We start from the raw sequence: 26,098 nt of genomic DNA, 5'->3' as shown, positions 1-26,098 counted from the left end.
AAGCTCAAGAGATATTTCTAGGGATTGCATGAACATCAGAAGCAAGGGTAGCACAAGGTTATTTATTACACTGTACCAGTGGGAGCGGGAGGATTAGTGCCCAGAATAAGAGTGTGATTGAGTCAAGATAGATATGCATGTAGTTTAATGGTTCTGAAGAAGAACCGTATTGGTGAAACCACAGCAGATTGGGTGATGTAAGAACTCTTTTTCTCTTTTGCTGATTTACTAGCTCTAGAGGAAAGAGGAGCCACTCACAAGGGAGGTCTAGGAGGCAGGGCCAAAATGAGAGTCCTGCTGCTGCTGCTTCTGCTGCTTCTCCTGATGCCCTTTCAAGTCTGTGAAAACCCAGAGGCAAAATGCCCCTTGAATCTGATCAAGGATGAAAATAAAGCACACAATTATTACCGGCCTGGAGACTTCCTCATCAGCGGAATCATATCCCCAAGAAATTTTCATAGGCAACTTCCATATGTATTTTCCGACACCCCGCTAACCAGACTTGAGGGGTAAGTAAGTGCTTGCAGGTGGAGGTCATGTTTCACCACCTCCACACCATTCGTTCCTGACAAAGGAAATCAGGACTAATAAAGGAGTCAGACAAGGTTGCCTGCTAGAATCACTCCTATTCAACCTCTATATAAATAGTATTGTAACAAACTTGAACAAACGATACAAATTTTGCCAACCAGAGCAACTCAGAATTAATTATGCAAAATCAAAGGTGACTATTTTTGGCAAACGTACCCCCAAGTTTAATAGGAATATAGGTGGAAAGAAAATGGATCAAGTTCCCTCAGGTACTCAGACAGTGTTGGTAGGTGTAAGAACTTGGGTGACAGTTACAAATATTTTCTCCTGATATTTGGGTGAAAATTAGATTCTTTGTCATTCTTTTCCCCTTCCGCCTTCTGGAGCTTACTCCTGGAAGATGTTGGCATAATTGGTGTCAAAGTATAATGAGATTAAGAAGAGAACAATTTCCTCAGGGATAAAAAAATGAATTACAAGGCAACTCTCCTTTCGTGGGTCTCTCCTTTATAGCTGAAAGCAATGTTAGTCGTGTTAGTCTCATTTAAATATGGGTGTTAATTGCATCAATTGTGCTTGGGCCTGTCTCTTGCCTATCCTCTGATTTCTGTTCAGGGTTCGAAGGCCAGCTGAGGTGGACCTCCTGAAAACAGGTAAAGGATATAGACATCTGTCATGACTCATTATGAAAGGGTCCATCCCCCCAATTTTTTCTCGCTGAAGAAGAAAACTCTCTCTCTCTCTCTCTCTCTCTCTCTCTCTCTCTCTCTCTGTGTGTGTGTGTGTGTGTGTGTGTGTGTGTGTGTTGGCTAATTTATAGTCTTCTGCATCCATTAGCCTTTCAGCCTTCAGACTGAGTCAAGCTTCCAGTTTGACTACAACAACCTCATTGACTGCAGACTCTGATACAGACTGAGACAAGTTTTAATCTACTTTACTTAGTTAGTTTATAGTGTGTAGCTCATGATACGCCAGTAGCTTCTAACTGTATGCATATACTGTTAATAGTTGTCTTCTTAGAATCATAGAAACATAGGATTGTAGAGTTAGAAGGGACCCCATGGGTCATCTAGTCCAACCCCCTGCAATGCAGGAATTATCACCTGAGGCAATAAAAAAAACATGTAAATAGAACTGTATGGGAAAGGAATTTTCTTCATTGTCAACCCAGAAATGGCCGGGAATGGTAAAGAGTTCTTTGCTTTGCCTTCGGGGAGGGAGTTCTTTGCTTTGGTGGTGGATTTCTTAATTCGCACAAATTTCCTCTCAGACAGTTACAGCTAGAGTGCCTTTCGCTTTGATCTTGCTACAGAACGGAAAGCAGACTTCCTTTTTAGTGCTTGTCCGTCTCGGTGCCCAATTTCTTTACTTTTAGTGTCCAATTATATTTTAGCGGTCAATCCTACTCACGGATAGTTGTTCTTTTAATCCAATTTCACCGGAAGAAATCAGCGCTCTCCGCTAATGGCGACGCGGCTTCGCTTCGCAGGCTGGGTGAAGACGACTCTCAGCACCGCTCCAAAACCCCTCCGCTGCTCCGCAGCCTTTAAAAAGGCTATTTCACAGCGTCGGGGGGGCGCAAAGGTGCCCGCCGAGTCTCCGGTTCACAGGCAACGCGCCTGTGATTTTTGAGGGTCCCCGCTTCGCCGTAGCTGACAGGACCCGAACCCACGAAGCAGATCTCTCCCGGAGCTCCGGGTGAGATCCGCCATTAAGCGCTGGCGCTAACCGGAAGTCTAAAGCATTATCAAATCTAAAAGAATTCCCCCCGCATTGGAATGACACAACCCCCCCAATCCCCGATACAAAGTAATGTATGCAGTCAAGTGCAATGCATTTTGGGACTCAGTTTGGCTCTGGGCATGGACCCATATTCCTAAGGATCCTTCCTCACTGCTGTGTCTGCCCCCTAATCTCATGGACCTAAGACAGTCTCAGAGAAAGGGAACAAGAAGTGCATCTTGATGGCTTGCTTGAGAAAAGAGCTGCACTGCCCATCATTGGTGGGGCTAAAAGTGACTTTTGTTGACAGCACAATCCATGCCTGCTGAAAAGAAAATGCTATGGATGCAGTAGATAAGCAGGGTGGGGATTGCAGCCTTATATCCCCTATTCCACAGACAAGAGTTCTCTGTTTCAGGAAAGGGGTCTTTCCCCACTCCCTTTGAAGCAGCCAAGACTACTGCAGCAATCACAGCCTTTGGGTGTGTGTGTGGGTGTGTTGTGTTTAGTTATTTGAAGGCTGTGTGCTTCTATTCTGCAATGAAGTGTGAATTCGCCCATTTTTATTCTTAAGCAGCAAATGGGTTTTCACATTTGCAACAAGGATATGTCTCACACAAGCATACAGACCATTATTTGGGGTTCAAATAGTGTTTAGTTTTATTAAATGCTGAACAGCAGTTTGACGATTAATGATTATTATTGAATTGCAGGTTCACCCCTGTTTCCTACTGGTATGCCTTGTGCTTCTTGTTCACCATTCAAGAGATCAACCAGGATCCTAGGCTCTTACCCAACATCACCCTGGGCTACAACCTCTATGAGAACTATTTTGATGCCCAGAGGACATCTGAGGCCATGCTAGACCTGCTTGCTGGCCGGGAAGGCAATATTCCCAACTATCACTGTGGAAAACAAAGCAAACTCCTGGCTGTTCTTGAAGGAGCAAATTCTGTCATCTCGAAAGAGATTTCAGTCTTGTCAGGCATCTACAAAATCCCTCAGGTATTTGCAGGGGTGGGGTGCTGGAATGGAGGGATAGTGGAGAAGTTCAGCAATATAACAGGAGCAAGAAAATCCTGAGCCATGGCTCCATGGGTTTTTCTTCAAAGCTTGATTGATTGATTGATTTAATAAAACCAAGCCCCCACCACCTCACACACTCCCAATGCTTCCAAATAAAACTCTCAGCTTCAGCCAGCACACATTTTGTTAGATATTAATCATCCCAGGTTAGTATCTGGTCTTTTCTTCTGAAAGCAAAGTAAAACACCAAACTCTTCCATTCCCCACTAGATCAGTTATGGCTTTATTGCTCAGGCACTTGAAGAAGTTCAGTTCCCTTTTGTCTACCGGATCGTCCCCAAAGAAGAAACTCAGTACCAAGGGATTGTTGAGTTGCTCCTGCATTTTGGATGGATGTGGATTGGCCTCGTTGCTCCAGACAATGACAATGGAGAAAGGTTCACAAGTGCCTTGAGGTCTTTAATGATCAAGAAAGGAATTTGCATTGCATTATCAAAAAGATTTCCAGAAAAGAATGGTCATCAAATGCTTGGTCTAATTGAACCATTCATTATCTGGACACAAGTCAGTGTCATTGTTTACCATGAAATAAATCGAATGGGATGGATTCCAATCATGACACTACAAGGGACATTTGGGAAAGAAATTGGGCAAAAATCTGGATTGCGGCAGCTTTTCAGGACACCAATACCTATATGTCCTCTCCTCCTGTTCTGTTCCAGTACATCCATGGTTCATTATCCTTTGTAATGAAGGCTCAAAGAAGGATCAGCTGTGGCTACAATAGTCCATACTCATCTGCGCTCCAACAATTTTGGAACACAGCATTTCATTGTTCATATTCAAAGCATGTGTTGGCTGCAAAAGGCGAGACCAGATGCACAGAGGAGGAGAAACTGGAGATTCTGCCCAAAGAAGAGATGGAGACAGCCCTGTCTCAAGATAGCTACAACACTTACTTCAATGTCCAAGTTGTTGCACATGCCTTAAATGCTGCCTATTCATCTAAATCAAAGTGGATGGTGATGGGAGGTGGAAGAGACTGGTTGGAACATCAAAGGCTGCAGCCATGGCAGGTAATTCTTTCCCCATTTTTTCACACCGAACGTCATTGTCCCAGCCAGGTTTTTGTTTTTTTACAAAATGTGTGATGTTCTGTTGTGTTTTTGTATATTGGAAGTTGCGGCAACCCAGTCTGATGGGCAAGGTACAATGAAATGAAATGAAATGAAATGAAATGAAATGAAATGAAATGAAATGAAATGGAATACTACTAATAACTACAAAAATAATTCCAACTGCACAAGTTCCCCATCTCAACATACATAGAAAACAAAAGCCAAATGAATGGAAAGCATTGTTTCTGCTTACTTACACCCTTTATCAGTAGGAGTTACTGGTTGACATCTACTATGCAAGCCTGGACAGTGTGTTTGGACGTCCTGGGCCGCCTAGAGCACAAGAATACCCCCCTCACTCTCATTGTTATGGTCCAAAGGAAAGGAAAACAATATGTTGGGCACTAGGATGGATGCAGGAGTTGGCAGAAGGAGGAACACAAGATGCCCCCTAACCTGCTTTGGGACTCCAGATTTGTGTAGGGTTTACTCCTTAGCCTTTCCTTCTCCTGAAGATGCCTTACAGGGCAGCAGTTATGGGTTGTTCCTCAGGGTTTACTCCTGAAACATTTCTCACAAATGTGTATGGCTGCAAGGCTGCATCCAAGCTTCCCTTCTCCTAGAAGGGCTGGCTTCAGGGGCGTCTTGCCCATAGAGGAAAGTGGTGTGGGGCACCAGGGCGTCAAGGTTTGGGCCTCCCGGCATCAGCTCACTCCCCTCACCTGTCTCGCTGAAGCAGCGCCGCGCCCGAAGCCTCCATCTCTTCCCCACCAGAGGAGCCCCCTCCAGCCGCTGCCCCCTTCCTCCAGCCCCACAAAGCTACTGGCAGCGCCTTAAAAAGGTCAGCAACTCTGGGATACGGGGTGATGGGGATCTTTGCACCAGAGGGATCTTTGCACCACAGCGCCAGATATACTTAAGACGGCCCTGGCTAGTTTCTCAGGTTGCAAAAACCCCATCCAGCTTTCATTTCCCTCTATAGCACATGCAGTAACCACCTTCTTGACCATAGGACCCGCTCTTGGTCTCACCCACTCAATCCTCCAGAGCCTGGTTTTTTGTATACAGAGGAGGTCCCTAACTCACCAAGAGCTTGAGACCCATCAGCCCCCCTCACCTGGTTTAGTCAAAGCCATTTCCCAGAGTGTGGCTGCTGTCACATGCTGACAGCTTCTAGGAGCCACGAGGGAGAGCTGAGGATCAAAGGTGGACAAACTACCTTCCCTAACACACCACACACCCCAGTGAATTCTACCCTTAAACAAGTTGTGTACGTACTGTCCCTAACATTGGCTGCCTCTTAAATGCAGCACTCCAACTGTATGACACCCCCCCAACTCCACATTTTGTATACACTTAAAAACCCCCAAAACCAACTGGAATCAAATTGAGTAGTGAGACAAAATGTCTGTCCGTTACTGAAGCAAATCCAATTTTGTGAGGCTTCTGGCAGAGGTCAAAGTTTTGTCAGAAGACCCCCACACTTTCTGGTGGTTCCTCCTTGCTGCCCACAGAGAGATCCAGCCTTCTCAGCTGGAGTTGGACCCTTCTCACCTCTTCCTCTGTCCCTGCTGAGTCTTGAAGATGCCCATCAACAGTTAGTAGCACCTAGAAAACAGACTGCACAGGCACAAGGTCTCCTGGCCATAGGATTCTACACTTGGTTGAGATGGGCTCTCTTTTCATTTTTATCTCAGCATTTATATACTGCCGTTTGTCAAAAGCTGCCAGGCCAGCTTACAATACAGTAAAGCAAAACAAAACAGTTTTTAAAAATGATACAAAAGAACTGAATATAGTATAAAACACCGTACAGAATACAGGCAGGATATCTGATGTTTCCCTGTCACTGCAGCTTCACCCTTTCTTAAGAGAAATCCAGTTTTCAAATGGCTCCATCGATGGACTGCATTTGGATGAAAATGGGAAGCTGCCAGCCGAGTTTGATATTGAGAACTGGGTGATGTTTCCCAATAAGTCTCGTGTCAGAGTGAAAATAGGGAATATACAGAGAAAGGCATCTGCTGATATCAACTTCACCATTAGCCCAGAAGCCATTGTGTGGCCAAAATGGTTTAACCAGGTAAGGGACACTTGATTCCATGATTGGGCAAAAAACAAAAACAAATCAGGAAGCATTTTTTTAAAAATAATAAAATTAAAAAATTATCCAGTAGCACCTTAGAGACCAATTAAGTTTGCTCTGGGTATAAGCTTTCGTGTGCATGCACACTTCAGCTTATACCCAGAACAAACTTAGTTGGTCTCTAAGGTGCTGCTGGACATTTTTTTGATTTTATTTATTTATTTCGACTGCGTCAGACCAACACAGCTACCTACCTGAATCTAGAATCATTTTTTTTAAGCTAGCATCTTCAGTAGCTGGCATGTTTTATTGCCTGTTTAATTGCTGTTGTTTTGTTGTTGCTGCTGTTCAGAGATTGTTACTGTATCTTTTGCCTTAAATATACTTATCTGGGATATGAATGTTGAAGGAAACACACCAAAGTGATTTCCCTGCCATGTTGTTCTGCAACAGAAGCGCTCTGGTGAATAAAGGGTTCGGAGCCAGTGGAACCAGAAATCCAGTTGGCTTGTTTCCAAACTCTATGAATAACCTCTATAGACACAAAAACTCCTAACAATTTCTCCTTGATGTTCCTTTTTCTCTTTGTGGCTAGACTGTGCCTTTCTCCAGGTGTACCAAAATCTGTCTACCTGGATACACCAATGTGGTTCAAGAAGGAAAGCCAATTTGCTGCTATTCTTGTGCTCCATGTGCAGAAGGGACACTCTCTACTTTTGAAGGTGGGTGACTCCAAGTTAGAAGGAGAATAGGAGTAGGAATCTCTGGCCAAAAAGTGGGGAGCGAAGTGGAGAACTTTGGATGCACTGCCCACAATGCATTTATTTAGGGATATTAAACGGTGCGCTCAGTGAGTAAAGAACCAAAACCACACCAAAAAGAAAATGAGGTTTTTAAAAAATATATATATTAAAAATACAATAGTAAATGTTCACTTAGTGAAAGCACAATACAAAATAAAATAAATCATATTAAAATTATTACATGGAAGAAATACAAAAATGTTTGTGCTACCTATTTAAAGACATATGTACAAACTTAATAGTGAACAATTATCCTTCTAACAAATTTTCTCCAATCCAGCTAACTGAAATGTTGCTGGAGATGTTGGATACATATATAAAAGTAAATAATTGCAAATAGACCAGAAAAATAAAAGAAAAAAAAACACACCCAAATGATATGAGCCCCAGAAGACAAAATATGAATGGTAAAAGCTCAAGGCAAAGAGGCATGTCGTTGGTATTTGGTGAAAGCTGTACAATGTCGACACCAGACACATGTCTGTGGAGGTGAGAGTTTCTCAGCTATACCTATATCCCAAGGTTGTTTGGGTGATAAAAAGCAAGGAAACCCTCTCTCTCCTTGAAAGAAAGTCAGGATGCTATGGTAAACATTGAAAAAGGAAATAAACAAACTTTTGCCTCTCCCTCAGTACAATGCCTCCTTCCCTGATCACCCTTGCATCAGCATTATTCTTCCTGGTATTATCGAACACAGCTGGTTATTCATATGGATGATGTTTGGACACTCTTTTCTCCTCCTCCTTAGATGCAGATCATTGCATCAAATGTCCAGAAGATCAACATCCAAATAAAGACCGAGATCAATGTATCCACAAGATTATCACCTTCCTGGCTTATGAAGACTACTTGGGAATCGTTTTAGCTTTCCTTTCCCTATTCCTGTCTTTAACAACAGGCTTTGCCTTAGGAATCTTCATTAAATACAAGGAAACACCCATAGTCAAAGCCAACAACAGGGACCTCTCTTACATCCTCCTCATTTCTCTCCTGCTTTCCTTTTTGTCTTCCTTCCTGTTCATTGGAGAGCCAAAGAAAGCGACTTGCCTTCTCCGGCAAACAGCTTTCAGCATCATCTTCTCTACTGCAGTTTCTTCTGTGTTGGCAAAAACCATCGCTGTGGTGCTGGCGTTTCTTGCTACTAAGCCAGGAAAAAGAGTGAGGAGATGGCTGGGGAAAAGTCTGATGAACTCCATTGTCATTTCATGTTCCAGTGTTCAAGTGGTTATCTGCACCATCTGGCTAGGGATCTCTTCTCCATTCCCAGAGTCTGACATGCACTCCCAGGCTGGACAGATCATTGTGCAATGTAATGAAGGGTCTGTTGCTATGTTTTACAGTGCCCTGGGCTACATGGGCATCCTGGCTGCCATCTGTTTTATGGTGGCTTTTTTAGCCAGGAAGCTGCCTGGGGCCTTCAATGAGGCCAAGCTGATCACCTTCAGCATGCTGGTCTTCTGCAGTGTTTGGGTGTCCTTTGTGCCCACCTACCTGAGCACCAAGGGGAAATACATGGTAGCCGTGCAGGTCTTCTCTATTTTAGCGTCCAGTGCTGGGCTTCTCGGTTGTATCTTCCTACCTAAGTGCTACATTATTGTACTGAGGCCTGACCTGAATGCAAAGGAGCACCTAACAACTCAAATTAAAGATGCCATATGATTCTCTAAGGGCTCAGCTACACAGCTGCAAATAAAACATTTTATTTATGTATTTTTGAATTTTATTTATTTATTAAAGTTCTTATGTTACATCAGTAAACATTATCATATTACATCACAAGGCTTATTATACTATAATTTTCAACATGTATACAAAGTTTATATACTAGAAGAAGAAGAAGCAAAAACAAGGACAAAAATCTATTCCAAAATAAAAAATGTACCAACACATTGGACTTCCTGTGTATCCGGTTGTATATTCCTTTTTTTTTTTTTTTTACAAATGAATGTACTCTTATTATTGTATATTTCTTTACATTTTATCTAATACATTTCTATATCAATATGTACCCTTGGTCTTATTTCTCAACTCAGTCTCTCTCCAACATCAATTGAATGCTAGCATAGATAGTGACCCTTTACTGTATTTTTGAACATATATCTTATATCTATCCCACTTTTGCATAAATTTTTGTTTTGAGTTGCCTCTCAGGCTATTTCTCAACTGCGCCGTTTCAGCAAATTCTTGTAGCTTGTTATGCCAAACTGTGCTGCATTATTGTACTGAGGCCTGATCTGAATGCATAGGAGCACCTAACAACAAAAATTAAATATGTCATGTGATTCTCTAAGGACTCAGTTGCAAATAAAATTTTAAAAATGTTTTGTAAAGTGCAATTTACAAATGTGACAACAGATGAAAACAGCGAGCTATGCAAAATTCAATGTATTTTTCAAAACATTTTTTCTCTTCCTTTGCCATAAATAATGAATGATGAAAATGTATTTGTAACGTTGGGGTGTGTGCAGTGTGCAGTCAGCTCGCCAGTGGATTGTGTAACTGAAGTCACAACATTGTAGAAGAAAATATATCAGACAGTTAACTTCAGGTCAGCAGTAGTATATTGTACTGGAACATAGTAGAACAACTATGTACAACACAGTTCTTTTAGCATCCCTATAGCCCAAGGAAGATCTGTGGCTGAGCACCCACAAATTTGGTGCCAGGGCCATGCATGCTATATGGCACCTATGGCACCGGGCACCCCCTATTGTGGGGGCAAAATGGCACTCCTGTTCAGGTGAGCCATGGTTGTAAACTTACAGATAATGTTAAAAGATCCCGTCAAATTTCTTCATTTAGTCAAATGGTTGCCATTCAAACTTCCTTCTAAGCTTCTTCTGCTGCCTAATATTGATCTCACAGAACACAGCACCTCTACTAACAACCACCATCACTAGCCTAGCCCTGTTTTGTCTATAGTGGCCCGTTTCAACCTGCTCACCTCTCACTCAAGAACCGCCTTGGGCAGGGAAGGTGGTGTTGCAGAGGCTCCCCCTAAGACTTCCTCCCTCTTAGTTGGAGTGCTAATTTGGCATCTACCAAGCTCCACTAAGATCCAGTCTTGGTTGAAGGGTCTGTGTTTATTGCTGGAGCCTGAATGAAGTCGCTGGGTGGCTGGTGTTACTCTTTGATTTATATGGGGATTTGTAATGTTTTTGTCCCATTGATACACTTTAAACCAATCTATTCAACCTTTTATACACGGCAGCATTTATTGTATTTCTTCTTCACTTTCTTTTTGCAGTTTCTTTTATTTCTTTTTTCTAAAGATCAGTTAATAGCTGTGTGCTGGGAATCTGTTTCTATGAACCTGCACAATTTGATGCTGAGCCAAGAAGGCATCTCTCAACTCCATAAGAAAGATATATTTTCCTGCAGAACCCTATGCCTTGTTAGCCAGAATTCCCATTAAGTTCAATGGGACACACCGAACCTGGACTTATTTACCTGGGAGTAAACCCCATGGGGCATATGCCTTAAAGAAACAAGCAATTGATAATTCTTAATGATCTAACTGTGGGTTGGTTTTTGTGGGGATCAGAGGCTGGCATGTCTCTGAACAGGGCTGGATTTAGGTTTGATGAGGCCCCAAGCTACTAAAGATAATGGGGCCCTTTATATGTCCACCTGTCCTTTGTCAACAACAAATTGTCGCTGGATTTTGTGTTGCATATAGGCTATACTGTAATTTATGGACCTAATAGGTCCATGCACAACACAAAACACCGTTGCTGTATGTTTATATTATTTGTTTTTTATCCTATATTTTGGAAATGTACATGCAGTTTTTTCCCCTTTAACCTTTTTTGGGGCCCCAAGAGAGTTGGGCCGTAAGCTATGGCTTGTTTAGCTTATACGTAAATCTGGCACTGTCTCTGAATACCATTTGTTGCAGAACAAGACCACCTAAGGGCTGTTACCCCCATGCCCTGCTTGTTAGCTTCCCAAAGGTGTATGATCAGACACTGCAATATATGGGATGCTGGACTAGATGGGACTTCGTCTCATCTGGCTGCAGAGCTTTCCTAATGCTGTTGAGGCCAAACTTCCACACACACATACACACACACACATCAAACTTTGGCAATTCACCTGTGATTTCTTATAAACATGGTTTTTCCCAGCTCTGCACCTACCACCCAAACTTCGCAATGACTAAAGTTTGTTGCAGTGGTCAAATTTATTCTCCTTATAATTATCGAAATCATAGCTATTTATTCCTGCCAAGATCAAGAGATATTTCCGGAGGTTGCAAAGACAGCACAATCAAGGGCAGCAGGAGGTTATATCTAGCTCTGTGCCTGGGGAGAAAGGTTGATGCAGAGAATAGCTGATACGTCAGAGACAGTCTGAATGAACAGCTGAGGCAAACCTGAATGTTACCCATACTGGGAAAGTCACTGCAGCTTTGCTCTTGCAAGTGTTTTTGACTTCTGATTACCTGACTGGGCAAGAGAAAGGAGCAGCCACAAGAGAAGTGTAGGTAAAGGTAAAGGGACCCCTGACCATTAGGTCCAGTCGCAAACAACTCTGGGGTTGCGGTGCTCATCTCGCTTTATTGGCCGAGGGAGTCGGAATATGCCCGCATGACTAAGCCACTTCTGGCGAACCAGAGCAGTGCACGGAAACGCAGTTTACCTTCCTGCTGGAGCGGTACCTATTTATCTACTTGCACTTTGATATGCTTTCAAACTGCTAGGTTGGCAGTAGCAGGAACTGAGCAACGGAACTTACACCGTCACGGGGATTCGAACCGCCGACCTTTTGATAGGCAAGCTCTGTGGTTTAGACCACAGCACCACCTGCATGTAGGAGGTACAGGCAAAATGATTTCCGTCCTGCTTTTGCTGCTAATGACACATGGAGACTGCGAAAATCAAGGAAAAGTATGTCCCTTCAATCTGATCTGGGAAGAAAGTAAAACACAGAATTACTACCGGCCCGGAGACTTCATAATTGCTGGGATCATATCTCCAAGTATGTTGACTCTAGAAGAACCATACATTTTTTCCCAGATTCCCTCAAAAAGGCTTGGATGGTATGTAATTAGATGCCACTGGATGTCATGCTTCTCCAACACCACTCCAACAGTTTCTACTTAATTCAAAATAATAAAGGCAATTTTCCACTTTGAAGGCTGTGTGTTTTCTTTCTTTCTTTGCAATGGAATTTGCAATCTCCTAGTTTTTATTTTTAAGTGGTAAATAGATTTACACCTTGTAACTAGGTGATTCTCAGATGAAGAGCGGTATATAAATTTATTACATAAATAATAATAAAAATATATTCCTTGTCTCAGCCCAAACTGCAAACATACATATCATTGTTTCGTGATGAGCTTCTTTGAGAATGCCTAGAAATAACATTTGCTTTCTTTACATGGTGAATAGGTTTCTGACATTTTTAATTTGATGTTTTATTGCAGTTTTTTACCTAGGTTCTACTGGCACATCTTGTCCTTCTTGTTCTCCATTCAGGAGATCAACCTGGAAACCAGGTTCTTACCCAACATCTCCTTGGGCTACAACCTCTTTGAGAACTTTTTTGATGGAAGGATGACTTCTGCTGCCATGCTAGACCTGCTTGCAGGAGGGCAAAGCAATACTCCAAACTATAACTGTGGAGAATGGAATAACCTGCTGTCTGTTCTTGAAGGGTGCAATTCTGCCATCTCAAAAGAGATTTCAGCCATGTCTGGCATCTACAAAATCCCTCAGGTATGAAGGATAGGGATAAGAAGGGTCTGAGGAGAACCTCAGCTGTATAAATTCCACTTTCTGTCCAGGAGAGTCAATAAGGGAAATGAAAAAGTGAGAAAATCTTTGGTGATAGTAGATCTTTCTTTCAGCATCCACCAACCTGGCACTCTCCAAATGTTTCAGACTAAAACTCCAATCAACTCCAGCCAACACTCCCCCCCTCCGATAATAACAGATAATAACAGACAATAAATACGGTATGTGTTCCTTTTCCAGAAAATCAAACAAATCACTAATCTCTTCCTTTCCTCACTAGATCAGTTATGGCATTATGACTCAGACACTGGATGAGAAAACTGAAGTCCCCTTTGTCTACCAAATGGTCCCCAAGGGGGAAAGTCAGTATTGGGGGATTGTGAAGTTGCTCCTGAATTTTGGATGGACGTGGACTGGCCTCTTGGTTTCAGACAATGATAATGGAGAAAGGTTCTTGAGTGCCTTGACACCTCTGATGATCAACCATGGAATTTGCATTGCCTTATTAAAAATAATACCAGAACATAACGTAGATCCATATCTCATCCCAAGTGAACCATTTACCATATGGGACCAAGTCAAAATATTTGTTTACTATAAAAGCAGTCAAGGGGCATGGACTGAACTCATGATAATACAACAATTTCTTGAGAAACAAATCGGGGGGAAAGTCTGGATCTCAACAGGTCTTCTAGACATTAATTTTGGTTTTCATAGTGCTCCTGATCTCTTCCAGTACATCCATGGATCTTTGTCCTTCATAATGAAGCCCCAACTAAGGGACAAATACCAATCCTATGTGCCAGCTTCCGAAATTCTTGGACAGTTTTGGGATAAAGCATTTCATTGTTTATATAGAAAGCACACATTGGCTGTGAAAGGTTGGACAAGATGCACAGAGAATGAGAAACTGGAGTTGCTGCCTGAAGAGGAGCTGGAGAGAGCCCTGTCTCAAGACAGCTACATGACTTACTTCAGTGTCCAAGTTATAGCTCAGGCTATAAATGCTGCATATTCATCCAGATCAAAGGTCATGCTGATGGCGAGTGGAGGAGACAGGCTGGAACGTCAAAGGCTACAGCCATGGCAGGTATTTCCTTTCCTTTGTTGCAAATTGCAACTCATTTTCCCACCACTGGATTCAGATTTAGGACTGAGATTTTTATTTCTTTTTGCTCATTTTGGCGGAAAATCTCATTAGTGAGTCTTGTGGCAGAAGCAGACCTTTCTGCCTATTCTGGTTATGTCAGAACAGTCCCCCAGCATCTAGTTCTTCCTCTCTGGCACCCTGAGAGAGATGCAGCCATCATAGCAGAAGTTGGTTCCTCCTCATCTTCCACTGTGTCTCTGCTGGGACTTGAAATTGCCCACCAACTGTAAAACAGAAGGAATTTTTAATTCTATATTAATATCTAAACTTTTACATGATAACATTGGCCTTTGTCAAAAGAGTGCAGGGCGGTTTAACGACTTGGATAGTATGAAACACACTGTAAAACTACAGAAAGCACATGAAAAGCAAAGAGCTTCTCAACTTGCTGCAAAAGTTGTTGAAATAAAAATATTTTTTTAAAAGGATTTATATTTAAATCATAGTAACTCTTAAGAAATTTACCTCTATGCCAATAAATTAACACAAACAAATGATAATGGGAGACGGTGTCCTTCTTTGTGGCATTGTGCAAGTTCCACTGAAAGCGGCTACACTTTGAAGGGAAAGGAGAGAGTTTAATTTGCAGGCTTCCACATTATCTAAAATACTGAGAAACCAAAGTTTCAATCTCATGGAAGTATGTATTTGTAAATTCCCCCTGTTGTTGTTTAGTTATTTAGTTGTGTCCGACTCTTCGTGACCCCCTGGACCAGAGCACGCCAGGCACTCCTGTCTTCCACTGCCTCCTGCAGTTTGGTCAAACTCATGCTGGTAGCTTTGAGAACACTGTCCCACCATCTCGTCCTCTGTCGTCCCCTTCTCCTTGTGCCCTCCATCTTTCCCAACATCAGGGTCTTTTCCAGGGAGTCTTCTCTTCTCATGAGGTGGCCAAAGTATTGGAGCCTCAGCTTCACGATCTGTCCTTCCAGTGAGCACTCAGGGCTGATTTCCTTAAGAATGGATAGGTTTGATCTTCTTGCAGTCCATGGGACTCTTAAGAGTCTCCTCCAGCACCATAATTCAAAAGCATCAATTCTTCGGTGATCAGCCTTCTTTATGGTCCAGCTCTCACTTCCATACATCACTACTGGGAAAACCATAGCTTTAACTATACGACCTTTGTTGGCAAGGTGATGTCTCTGTGTTTTAAGATGCTGTCTAGGTTTGTCATTGCTTTTCTCCCAAGAAGCAGGGGTCTTTTAATTTTGTGGCTGCTTTCACCATCTGCAGTGATCATGGAGCCCAAGAAAGTAAAATCTCTCACTGCCTCCATTTCTTCCCCTTCTATTTGCCAGGAGGTGATGGAACCAGTGGCCATTATCTTCGTTTTTTTGATGTTGAGCTTCAAACCGTATTTTGAGCTCTCCTCTTTCACCCTCATTACAAGGTTCTTTAATTCCTCCTCACTTTCTGCCATCAAGGTTGTGTCATCTGCATATCTGAGGTTGTTGATATTTCTTCCAGCAATCTTAATTCCGGCTAGGGATTCATCCAGCCCAGCCTTTCCCATGATGAATTCTGCATATAAGTTAAATAAGCAGGGAGACAATATACGGCCTTGTCATGCTCCTTTCCTAATTTTGAACCAATCCGTTGTTCCATATCCAGTTCTAACTGTAGTTTCTTGTCCCACATAGAGATTTCTCAGGAGACAGATGAGATGATCAGGCACTCCCATTTCTTTAAGAACTTGCCATAGTTTGCTGTGGTTGACACAGTCAAAGGCTTTTGCATAGTCAATGAAGCAGAAGTAGATGCCTTTCTGGAACTCTCTAGCTTTCTCCATAATCCAGCGCATGTTTGCAATTTGGTCTCTGGTTCCTCTGCCTCTTCTAAATCCAGCTTGCACTTCTGGGAGTTCTCGGTCCACATACTGCTTGAGCCTACCTTGTAGAATTTTAAGCAAAACCTTGCTAGCATGTGAAATGAGTGCAATTGTGCGGTAGTTGGAGCATTCTTTAGCACTGCCCTTCTTTGAGATTGGGATGTAGACTGATCTTCTCCAATCCTCTGGCCACTGCTGAGTTTTCCAAATTTGCTGGCATATTGAGTGTAGCACTTTCACAGCATCATCTTTTAAAATTTTAAATAGTTCAGCTGGAATACCATCACTTCCACTGGCCTTGTTATTTGCAGTGCTTTCTAAGCCCCATTAGACTTTACTCTCCAGGATGTCTGGCTCAAGGTCAGCAACCACACTACCTGGGGTGTACGAGCCATCCATATCTTTCTGGTATAATTCCTCTGTGTATTCTTGCCACCTCTTCTTGATGTCTTCTGCTTCTGTTAGGTCTTTACCACTTTTGTGCTCTATTATGATAATCTTTGTACGAAATGTTCCTTTCATATCTCCAATTTTCTTGAACAGATCTCTGGTTCTTCCCATTCTGTTGTTTTCCTCTATTTCTTTGCATTGCTCGTTTTAAAAGGCCTTCTTGTCTCTCCTTGCTATTTTTTGGAAATCTGCATTCAATTTCCTGTATCTTTCACTATCTCCCTCGCATTTTGCTTGCCTTCTCTCTCCCGCTATTTGTAAGGCCTCGTTGGACAGCCACTTTCCTTTCTTGCATTTCCTTTTCATTGGGATGGTTTTCGTTACTGCCTCCTGCATAATGTTGCGAGCTTCCATCCAATAGTTCTTCAGACACTCTGTCCAGCAAATCTAAATCCTTAAACCTGTTCCTCACTTCCACTATGTATTCATAAGGGATTTGACTTAGATTGTATCTTACCGGCCCAGTGGTTTTTCCTACTTTCTTCAGTTTAAGCTTGAATTTTGCTATAAGAAGCTGATGATCTGAGCCACAGTCAGCTCCAGGTCTTGTTTTTGCTGACTGTATAGAGCTTCTCCATCTTTGGCTGCAGAGAACATAATCAGATTTCAGTGCTGGTGATGTCCATGTGTAGAGTCGTCTCTTGCGTTGTTGGAAAAGCGTGTTTGTGATGACCAGCTTGTTCTCTTGACAGAACTCAGCCTTTGCCCTGCTTCGTTTTGATCTCCAAGGCCAAACTTGCCAGTTGTTCCTTTTCTCTCTTGATTCCCTACTTTAGCATTCCAATCCCCTATAATGAGAAGAACATTCTTCTTTGGTGTCACTTCTATAAGGTGTTGTTAGACTTCATAGAACTGGTCAATTTCAGTTTCTTCAGCACCAGTAGTTGGTGTGTAAACTTGGATTACTGTGATTTTAATAGGTTTGCCTTGGATTCGTATCGAGATCATTCTATCATTTTTGAGATTGCATCCCGTACAGCTTTCGCCACTCTTTTGTTGACTATGAGGGCCACTCCATTTCTCTTATGGGATTCTTGCCCACAGTAGTAGATGTGATGGTCATCCAAACTGAATTCACCCATTCCCGTCCATTTTAGTTCACTGATGCCCAGGATGTCAATATTTATTCTTGCCATCTCATTTTTGACCACATCCAACTTACCCAGGTTCATGGTTCTTACATTCCAGGTTCCTATGCAATATTTTTCTTTACAGCATTGGACTTTCCTTTCGCTTCCAGGCATATCCGCAACTGAGCGTCCTTTCGGCTTTGGCCCAGCCTCTTCATCAGCTCTGAATTTACTTGCACTTGTCCTCCGCTCTTCCTCAGTAGCAAGTTGGACCCTTCTGACCTGAGGGGCTCATCTTCCAGCGTCAGAACTTTTATATGCCTGTTGTCTTTGTCCATGGAGTTTTCTTGGCAGGGATACTGGAGTGGTTTGCCGGTTCCTCCTCCAGGTGGATCACGTTTGGTCTAAACTCTCCACTATGACCTGTCCATCTTGGGTGCCCTACTCAGCATAGTTCATAGCTTCTCTGAGTTATTCAAGCCCCTTCGCCACGGCAAGGCAGTGATCCATGAAAGGGAAATTCCCCCTACTTTCAGATAATTTTACCAGGCAGGGGGACTACTCTGAACAGCCACACATCCCACTCCTATGCTCTTGGCTGTGAGCAGACCTGAGTGGCCCCTATTGACAAATAACCTTCCCTGGTGATACAGTGAGCAGCTGAGGAAATGGTGTTCTATTCATAAGGTAAGGGTATAACTGTGCACTAGGAGTGCCAATATGGCCCCTATGCCTGGGCCTGTAGGTGTCATGCAGCATGCATGTCTCTGGCACCAAAATTTGTGGATGCCCGACCCCTTCATGGGGAATTTTGTAGGTGCTTGGGCACCCAGGGCCCCATGGAGTTGGCATCTATGCTGTGCATTGATTTGTAGGACGATGTATGTTTAAAAAGTTTGTTATTTGTGCTATTTTTATTTTTTAAGAAGTATTTTTATTGTCTTTTGTATTTATCTTATTCCCGGGAAACCTTGTTATTTTATACAATGAGTTGCCTACAAATGTTCTAATAAAGAAAATGGAATGCCTGCAAAAGGTTCATGAGTCCAGATGAAATGTGTCTCCAATTCCTAGGAGATTAGAGCTCAAAGTGTAGAGGGCTTATATTCAACTTTTCTATTTCATAAAGGCTGGTGTTTTTTCCTGCTGTTCCAGCTCCACCCTTTCTTAAGAGGAATCCAGTTTTTGAATACTTCCATGGGCAGCCTCACATTGGATGAGAATGGGCAGATACCATTCTACTATGACATTGAGAACTGGGTGATGTTTCCCAATAAGTCTCGTGTAAGAGTGCTGGTTGGGAGTGTAAGGAGAGACGGATCCACTGACACCAAGTTCACAATCAACTCACAAGCCATTGTGTGGCCCAAGTGGTTTGAGAAGGTATGGCATTCTATTTTATCCCACATCTGTAATGGTCTAATCACTTACTGAATAATTCCAAGGGCACTTTGACTACAGACCTTTTCACACCTGTTGGGGAGTAAGGGCTCATTGAGACTTCCATTTGTGCCACAATGCGACTTACAGGTCCTGATCTGTGTCTGAGCAGGATTTTGTTTTTGTGTTTTGTCCCAGCACTTCTTGTGGAAAACCTGACTGCCATTTGCTTTGATTCAGTGCTAAAATGTGGGTTTTCTTAGGGGAAGCACTGAGACAGGTAGACAGGATGGATGGATGGATGGATGGATGGATGGATGGATGGATAAAATTCTTTGACATGGAGCTTTGACATGGACCTGTGACTAGAAATGTGGCACAAAAGGAAGTGTGGGTGAGCCCGAATCAGTGTAGTGCAGAGTTTTCCAAAGTCAGCCCGGGGGTGAATGAGATTCATGTTTAGACTTGAGGAATTAAAGAGTGGAAAGGACATCTCTTGCTCCCTGGAATCTTGATGACGTCTCCTGGCCCGGGTGCCTGCACGCTTAACAGGCGTGGTGCCAGCATACTGAGGTGCAGGGAGGGGTCGACTGGAAACCAAATGCTGTAATATTGACACCAGGGATGCCACCTTAAGCAATTAGCATTATTGGCAACAGCAGTGGCATTAATAGGGGGATGGGAGAGGGGGGGCATGTGGAAGAGGCTGCCGCATGAGGCTCTACTCCCCGTTCTTTGCCAGGACTCAAAACACTTTGGAAAAATAAAAATAAAAAAACCATAATTCAGGAGGCACTTTTTGAATTTGGAGTCTTCAGATTGTGGTATGTTTAACTGCTGCTCCCGTTGCTGTGTCCCAGCTGCTGCCAACCTAGCAGTTCAAAAGCATACCAGTGTGAGCAGATAAAAAAGTACCGTTGCAGCAGGAATGTAAATGGTGTTTCTGTGTGCTCTGGTACTCATCACAGTGTCCTATTGCACCAGAAGCCATTTAGTCATGCTGGCCACATGACCTGAAAAGCTGTCTGAGGATGAACGCTGGCTCCCTTGGCCTGACAAAGGAGATGAGCGCCCCATCCTATAGTCAAATTATAATGGACTTCACCATCTATGGGTCCTTTGCCTTTACCTTAATATGTTTCCTGCTTGGCAGGGGGTTGGACTCGATGGCCCTTGTTGTCTCTTCCAACTCTATGATTCTATGATTCTATGTATGTTGTTGTTTTGCTGCTGTTTTGTTACCACTGTCATTCTAGGGTTTGTCATTTGCTTGTGTATACTTTTGTATAGAATAGTTAGATATAATTGTCCAATCAAAAAAGGAAACACACCAAAGAGGTTTCCCTGCCATGTTGTCCTGCATCAAAATGCTTCCCTGGAAAAGTGCCTGGGGTCAGTGGGAATAGGGACCCTATTAAATGAATGAGGTAGACACAAATAAATGAATGACGTAGAAACAAATAATCCTGACACTTTCTGCTTGATGCATGTTCTCAATGTTTAGACTGTACCTAGCTCCAGGTGTACCAATAGCTGTCAACCTGGATACGCCAAAGTGGTTCAAAAAGAAAAGCCTGTTTGCTGCTATGCTTGCGCCCCATGTGCAGAAGGGACCATCTCTGCTCAGGAAGGTGGGTGAATATAAATGGGAGCCATTTTGAGAATATGAATTGTATAAACATTCACTTAGGGACACTTTCTGTGAAGAGTCAAAAGACATTTTTGAATGTGGCTTCTTTTTGGCTTTTCTATCTTTATTCATCTGCATTAATTCTAGAAAGTGGGTTGAAACAAATAATCTAAATGAAGCAGTTGGTGGACTACAAATCAACGATCATTGTGAGGGCATCCTCAGTAATCAGATATATTATTTATATAAGGAAAACCATTTCACATAGAACAGGACAGTATAAATTCAGCAAAAACTGTAAAAGAAGCACCTCTGTGGGAGGTCACTGCCTCTCAGCTTTAACCTATATCACAAGGTTGTTTTGGTGATAAAACTGAGAAACTTTTCAAAACCACCTCTATCATCATGGAGGAAGGCAACAGCATAAGCACAAATATTAAATAAGCAAATGAAATCACCAATTTTTGCCTCACCTCTTTTAGATATTCTTTTTTCTGACTCTCCTTATATTGACATCTTTTCCCCTAAAATGTAATAGAACATAGTTGGTTATGGATTTAAATGATGCTAAAGCACTCCTTTTTCCTCCTTAGATGCAAAACATTGCACAAAATGCCCAGAAGATCAGCATCCAAACAAGGGTCAAGTTCAATGTGTTCCCAAAAGTATCACCTTCCTGACCTATGCAGAAACTTTGGGAAGCCTTCTAGCTTCCATTGCTATCTTGCTGCTATTAATGACAAGCATTGTTTTAGGAATCTTCCTTAAATACGAAGAAACATCCATAGTCAAAGCCAATAACCGGGACCTCTCCTACATCCTCCTTGTATCCCTCCTGCTCTCTTTTTTGTCCTCCTTCCTATTCATTGGCCGGCCATGGAAAGAGACTTGCCTTCTCCGACAAATGGTCTTCAGCGTCATCTTCTCAGTTGCCGTCTCTTCCATCTTGGCAAAAACCATCACTGTGGTGCTGGCCTTCATAGCCACAAAGCCAGGGAACAGAGTGAGGAGATGGCTGGGGAAAGGTCTGGCCAACGCTGTTGTCATTTCCTGTTCCAGTGTCCAAGTTCTCATCTGCACCACCTGGCTGAGTACCTCTCCCCCATTCCCAGAGTCTGACATGCACTCCCAGCCTGCAGAGATTATCCTGCAATGCAATGAAGGGTCTGTGGCCATGTTTTATGGTGTCCTGGGTTACATGGGCTTCCTGGCTGCTATCTGCTTCGTGGTGGCTTTCTTAGCCAGGAAACTGCCTGGGGCCTTCAATGAGGCCAAGCTGATCACCTTCAGCATGCTGGTCTTCTGCAGTGTTTGGGTGTCCTTTGTGCCCACCTACCTGAGCAGCAAGGGGAAATACATGGTAGCCGTGCAGGTCTTCTCTATGTTGGCCTCCAGTGCTGGGCTTCTGGGCTGCATCTTCATCCCAAAGTGCTACATCATTATACTGAGACCTGATCTGAACACAAAGGAGCACTTGACAACAAAAACCTAAAGATGGCATTTGATTCTCCAGGCTATATAAAGGGATGGGTGCTGCTTAAAACAGAAAATTAATCAGAAACAGTTGGTGGGAATTTAATTCAGGTGTGATAGAGGACCTTGGGACATGTAGTGTGCTTCAGGTTCCCTGTTATTATTCTACAATAGGTACTTACATACTTTTACATAGCCTTTATCCTTTTTCTTTTTTGCCAGGAGAAGGTTCACTATCTATATATTTTAAAGCTTGTTTACTTGCTAAAAGTTAGTGATGATCCATTGCTGTTGCTTGAGCTGCCTGAAGATGCTTCCCTGGTGGCTTTTGAGGGCTAAGATTCTTGGGTGAGTCAAGATGCAATGTGGCCACCCAAGGAGGAGAATCTTCTGAGCTTTACTGCAATATAAAAGAGGGAAACTGTTTTATCCTTTTTGGATTATTAAAAGGGCAGCAAAGTTTGAAGTAATATAAGTACTTCTAACATGGTGTGATATTTTCCTGTTTCTTTCCCAATAAACATTCATTGGTGGGATGCAAAGTGTGTGTTCCACCAAATGCTCTTTTCAGAGTTCAAGCATTTATCAGGTTTTTCTTCCATGAGGATTTTCTGATGAAAAATAACACTTGAGATAAACCTGAAGTGACTTCCACATTTGAAACATGAATACATTATTAAAGCAGTGTAACTATCAGAAATAGGTTTTTGCAAGTACATCTCAATGGTTTATGTCGCTTTATTTTCTTTAAAATAAACCCACACCTGCACACGTGGGTTGCGATTTGGTCTTCTGCGCATGCGAAGAGTGATTTAGCGCTTCTGAGCATGCACAAGCACCAAAATCCAGAAGTAACCTGTTCCAGTACTTCTGGGTTTGCACGGTGCGCAACCCGAAATCGTGCAACCCGAAGTGTCTGTAACCCAAGGTATGACTGTAATAATTTAGAGGGCGGGCTGTACCGAATAGGCCCTCTGCCTGGTTCCCTATAACCTCACTTCTTGCAGTGATGGAACCTCCAGAAGACCCTTGGAGCTGAACCTCAGTGTTCAGGCTGAATGAAGGAGATGGAGACAATCCTTCAGTTATAACATGATACCTTTTTTAAAAAATCCAAAGAGATCATCCAACAAGGGAAGTCCGCTGCTGGTGCTCTTACTTCAGTTTGTGGTCTATTCACTGCGAGAGGGGTAGAGGCATGGGGAGCACATTGTTGGTGCTTAATGCCAGGGTGTTTAAAAGTCCAACAACCTATGTTTTCCACACTTTGCAAAAGCTGCAGATATTTCAGTCTTAAACTTCACTGGGGCTCTTTTAGCTATAGAATGAGTCAAACCCAATATTTTTCAAAGTTTTCCTTAGATCTAGTTCTCCCCTCTGCCATATTTTGAAGAGCAAAATAGAGGACACATTTGCTAACTTCTACCTCTGCTGAAGGGGGGAATGTGCCTTGGAGCCTCATCAAAGGCTCAGGTCGTTAATTATTCGTCGGGAGGGCGATTCCGGAAGATGAGATTTATCAGCTTGGCCGAGCAGAGATCCCGACAATGGCAACCCGAACAGGGCTCCCTGGACATCTGCGCCATGGTCCAATCCTGAGGGTGTAACTGCTTTATGTTCTGTGTTCCTGCTGCTTAGGGCTTCAGTGAATTGGTCTTAGAACACAACTAGTGGTAACTTAAATTAATAAATTAACTTTTAACTGCCATGTCAATGACCAATAAAAGCAGTGCCATCTATGAATTGATCATGGATGGGGGAATTGACCTGGCATGAGTAACCCAGGTTTGGTTGGACACAGCAGCTTGGCCTGTTCTTGCCACTGCTTGTCCGGCAGGTTTCTCTTACGCTCAGCAACTCAGGCCATGTTGGTGGGGAGTGGGGTTGCAGAGATATTTTAGGAAGTCTTTAGTTTTCACCAAGCGACCTATTAGGAGGACACAGTTTTCTGAGTGCGTGTTCTGGAACTCTGGCCATAGGGGCAGTGCAGGATTCCTGTTGGTGTACCAGCCTCCCTGCTGCACCAAGGACTCCCTGCTTGAGATGCTTCAGGTTGTGCCAGATGTTCTCCTGGAAACACCTCATCTGGAGTTCCAAGGGAATTTTAACATGCATGCTGACACGATCTTACAAGGGACTGCTCAGACTTCGTGGAAAGCATGGCCTCCATGGGGCTGTCCCTGAATAAATCTGGCCTGTGTCATCGCTGTGGGCATTCCTTAGATGTGGTGTTTCCCTCTGTGGATGTGGGTGATCTGACAATTAGAATGACCCAGCTCCCCTTCTTCATGGATCCCCCCAAAATGTTTGTGTTGACACCCTAAAATAGCCCATTTGAGGATTCCTAAAGACAAGCACAATCCTAACAAGGGGTGAGACTTGCAGTGAGGAGCACTGCTTGCTTTTTGTTTGTGATACAGAGCATGTACTTTATTTTTCTTACTGGCAAAACTACTTAGGATATGATGGGACAAAATTCAGAAACAAAGAAAACTTCTCATCCCAATACATCTGAAAAGAAATATCAAAACTCAAAGTCTAGACCTCAGATGTTCAAACATGATCATTCATGGCACTGGGGAATTGACCAGACAGACTCTCAGCAGCAGAGGGGCTATTTAACACACCAGGAGTTTCAGACACAATGCAATGAATGATCTTCCCTTGCCTTTGATTCTGATATTGGGCTGGTTTTTCTCACGGGCAGTCTTTGGCTCAATCCCTAGAGCTTTGGTTAGAGTAAGGATAATTATACGAGAGGAAACGTCACCTTGGCAACACCATAGATTTTCTATGTGGCTTGAGGCGCAGGTGCAGAGGTGAAGGAAAACATGTTTATGAGAATTCACAGAAGTAGCTCCCTGGTTTTGACATGGGTCAGTGTGGGGAAAAGGTCAGCTTGGCCTTTAACTAACCAAGTACCTTCATAAGCTCCAGGACCAAGATATTCCTTTAGGATGTAAGTGAACACACAGACACACACAACATGGAGTAGCTACTTTGAGCTCATGAAACCAGGCCACAGTCCCTTCTGGGCAACCTTATGGGGGGGGGCAATATGCCAATGGTGGGTATTGCTAGAGGCAAAAGTGGAAAGCACAATGAAAACCCCCCTTTGACCTTTTCTGCTGCAGCCTAGTTCCTGCATACATATGCACACCCCTCTCTATCCTCTATCTATCCAGACAAGCAAAGAGCAATATAAGAGTTCAAGGCAGCACTTCAGTCATGCAAAAACACACAAGAATGTCACAAAGCAGGACCAGTAAGGGGATTGGCTAGGGAGGGGTATGTGGCCTACAGAGGAACAGATAGAGAGGCTTTCAGGACCACCTTGGCCAGTGGTTCCACAGCCCTGCTTTCCTGGAACCATCAAGAATCAATATTATCTGTTCTGACGATCAGGAGATACCTGAGATCTCAAGCTGAGAAGGATTTCCCCCAACTTCTCTCCCATACTTGACCTCTTCAATTACACCTCCATTTCTGGATGAACAGATTTCACTAGCAAATCACAAATGGGGGGGTGCAGGTACAGGTGTGACAAAGAAATCTGCTCAGCTATGGATTACCAATACTTAACATGGAATATAAATGATGCAAATGCTCCTCAAAAGAGAAAAGAGATACAGTGGTACCTCAAGTTAAGTATTTAATTCGTTCCGGAGGTCTGTACTTAACCTGAAACTGTTCTTCACCTGAAATGAAGCACCATTTCAGCTAATGGGGCCTCCTGCTGCCACTGCGCTGCCGGAGCACGATTTCTGGTCTCATTCTGGTTCTTAACCTGAAGCACTATTTCTGGGTTAGCGGAGTCTGTAACCTGAAGCGTATGTAACCTGGGGTACCACTGTATTTCGTTTTTTTGGGGGGGGACACTGAAATTGGATCAAATTTGTTTACAAGAAACACACATTAGGAAAAAGGGTATCAGATATTTGATTAAAAAAGATTAGGTGAGAAATTTATCTTTGCAGGACTGAAGGGGCTAAATGGAGATGTTCTTTATATACACATTCCCAGTTCTGCCCCAAATGGATATTCTCTGATGAACAAAGTAGATATGTTGAGATGGAAGTTAATATCCAAGGAA

At 43.0% G+C, this 26,098-nt stretch overlaps 1 protein-coding gene across 1 annotated transcript; it reads left to right on the top strand.

The window, feature by feature from the left end:
• Window positions 1–285: 285 nt before the first annotated feature.
• On the top strand, window positions 286–22,431 carry LOC310758081 (vomeronasal type-2 receptor 26-like; the record flags this gene model as incomplete). Its single annotated transcript, XM_083604019.1, has 7 exons — window positions 286–509; window positions 2,967–3,258; window positions 3,550–3,843; window positions 4,002–4,355; window positions 6,253–6,480; window positions 20,407–20,533; window positions 21,126–22,431. 7 exons carry the CDS (start codon window positions 286–288, stop codon window positions 22,022–22,024), a joined length of 2,418 nt encoding a protein of 805 aa, XP_083460145.1. The 3' UTR covers window positions 22,025–22,431.
• Window positions 22,432–26,098: the final 3,667 nt, after the last annotated feature.

The sequence above is a fragment of the Podarcis filfolensis genome (genome assembly GCF_964270895.1).
Source record: "Podarcis filfolensis genome assembly, chromosome: 2".
Classification (NCBI taxonomy): domain Eukaryota; kingdom Metazoa; phylum Chordata; class Lepidosauria; order Squamata; family Lacertidae; genus Podarcis; species Podarcis filfolensis.
This window is presented reverse-complemented; position numbering and strand designations above follow the sequence as displayed.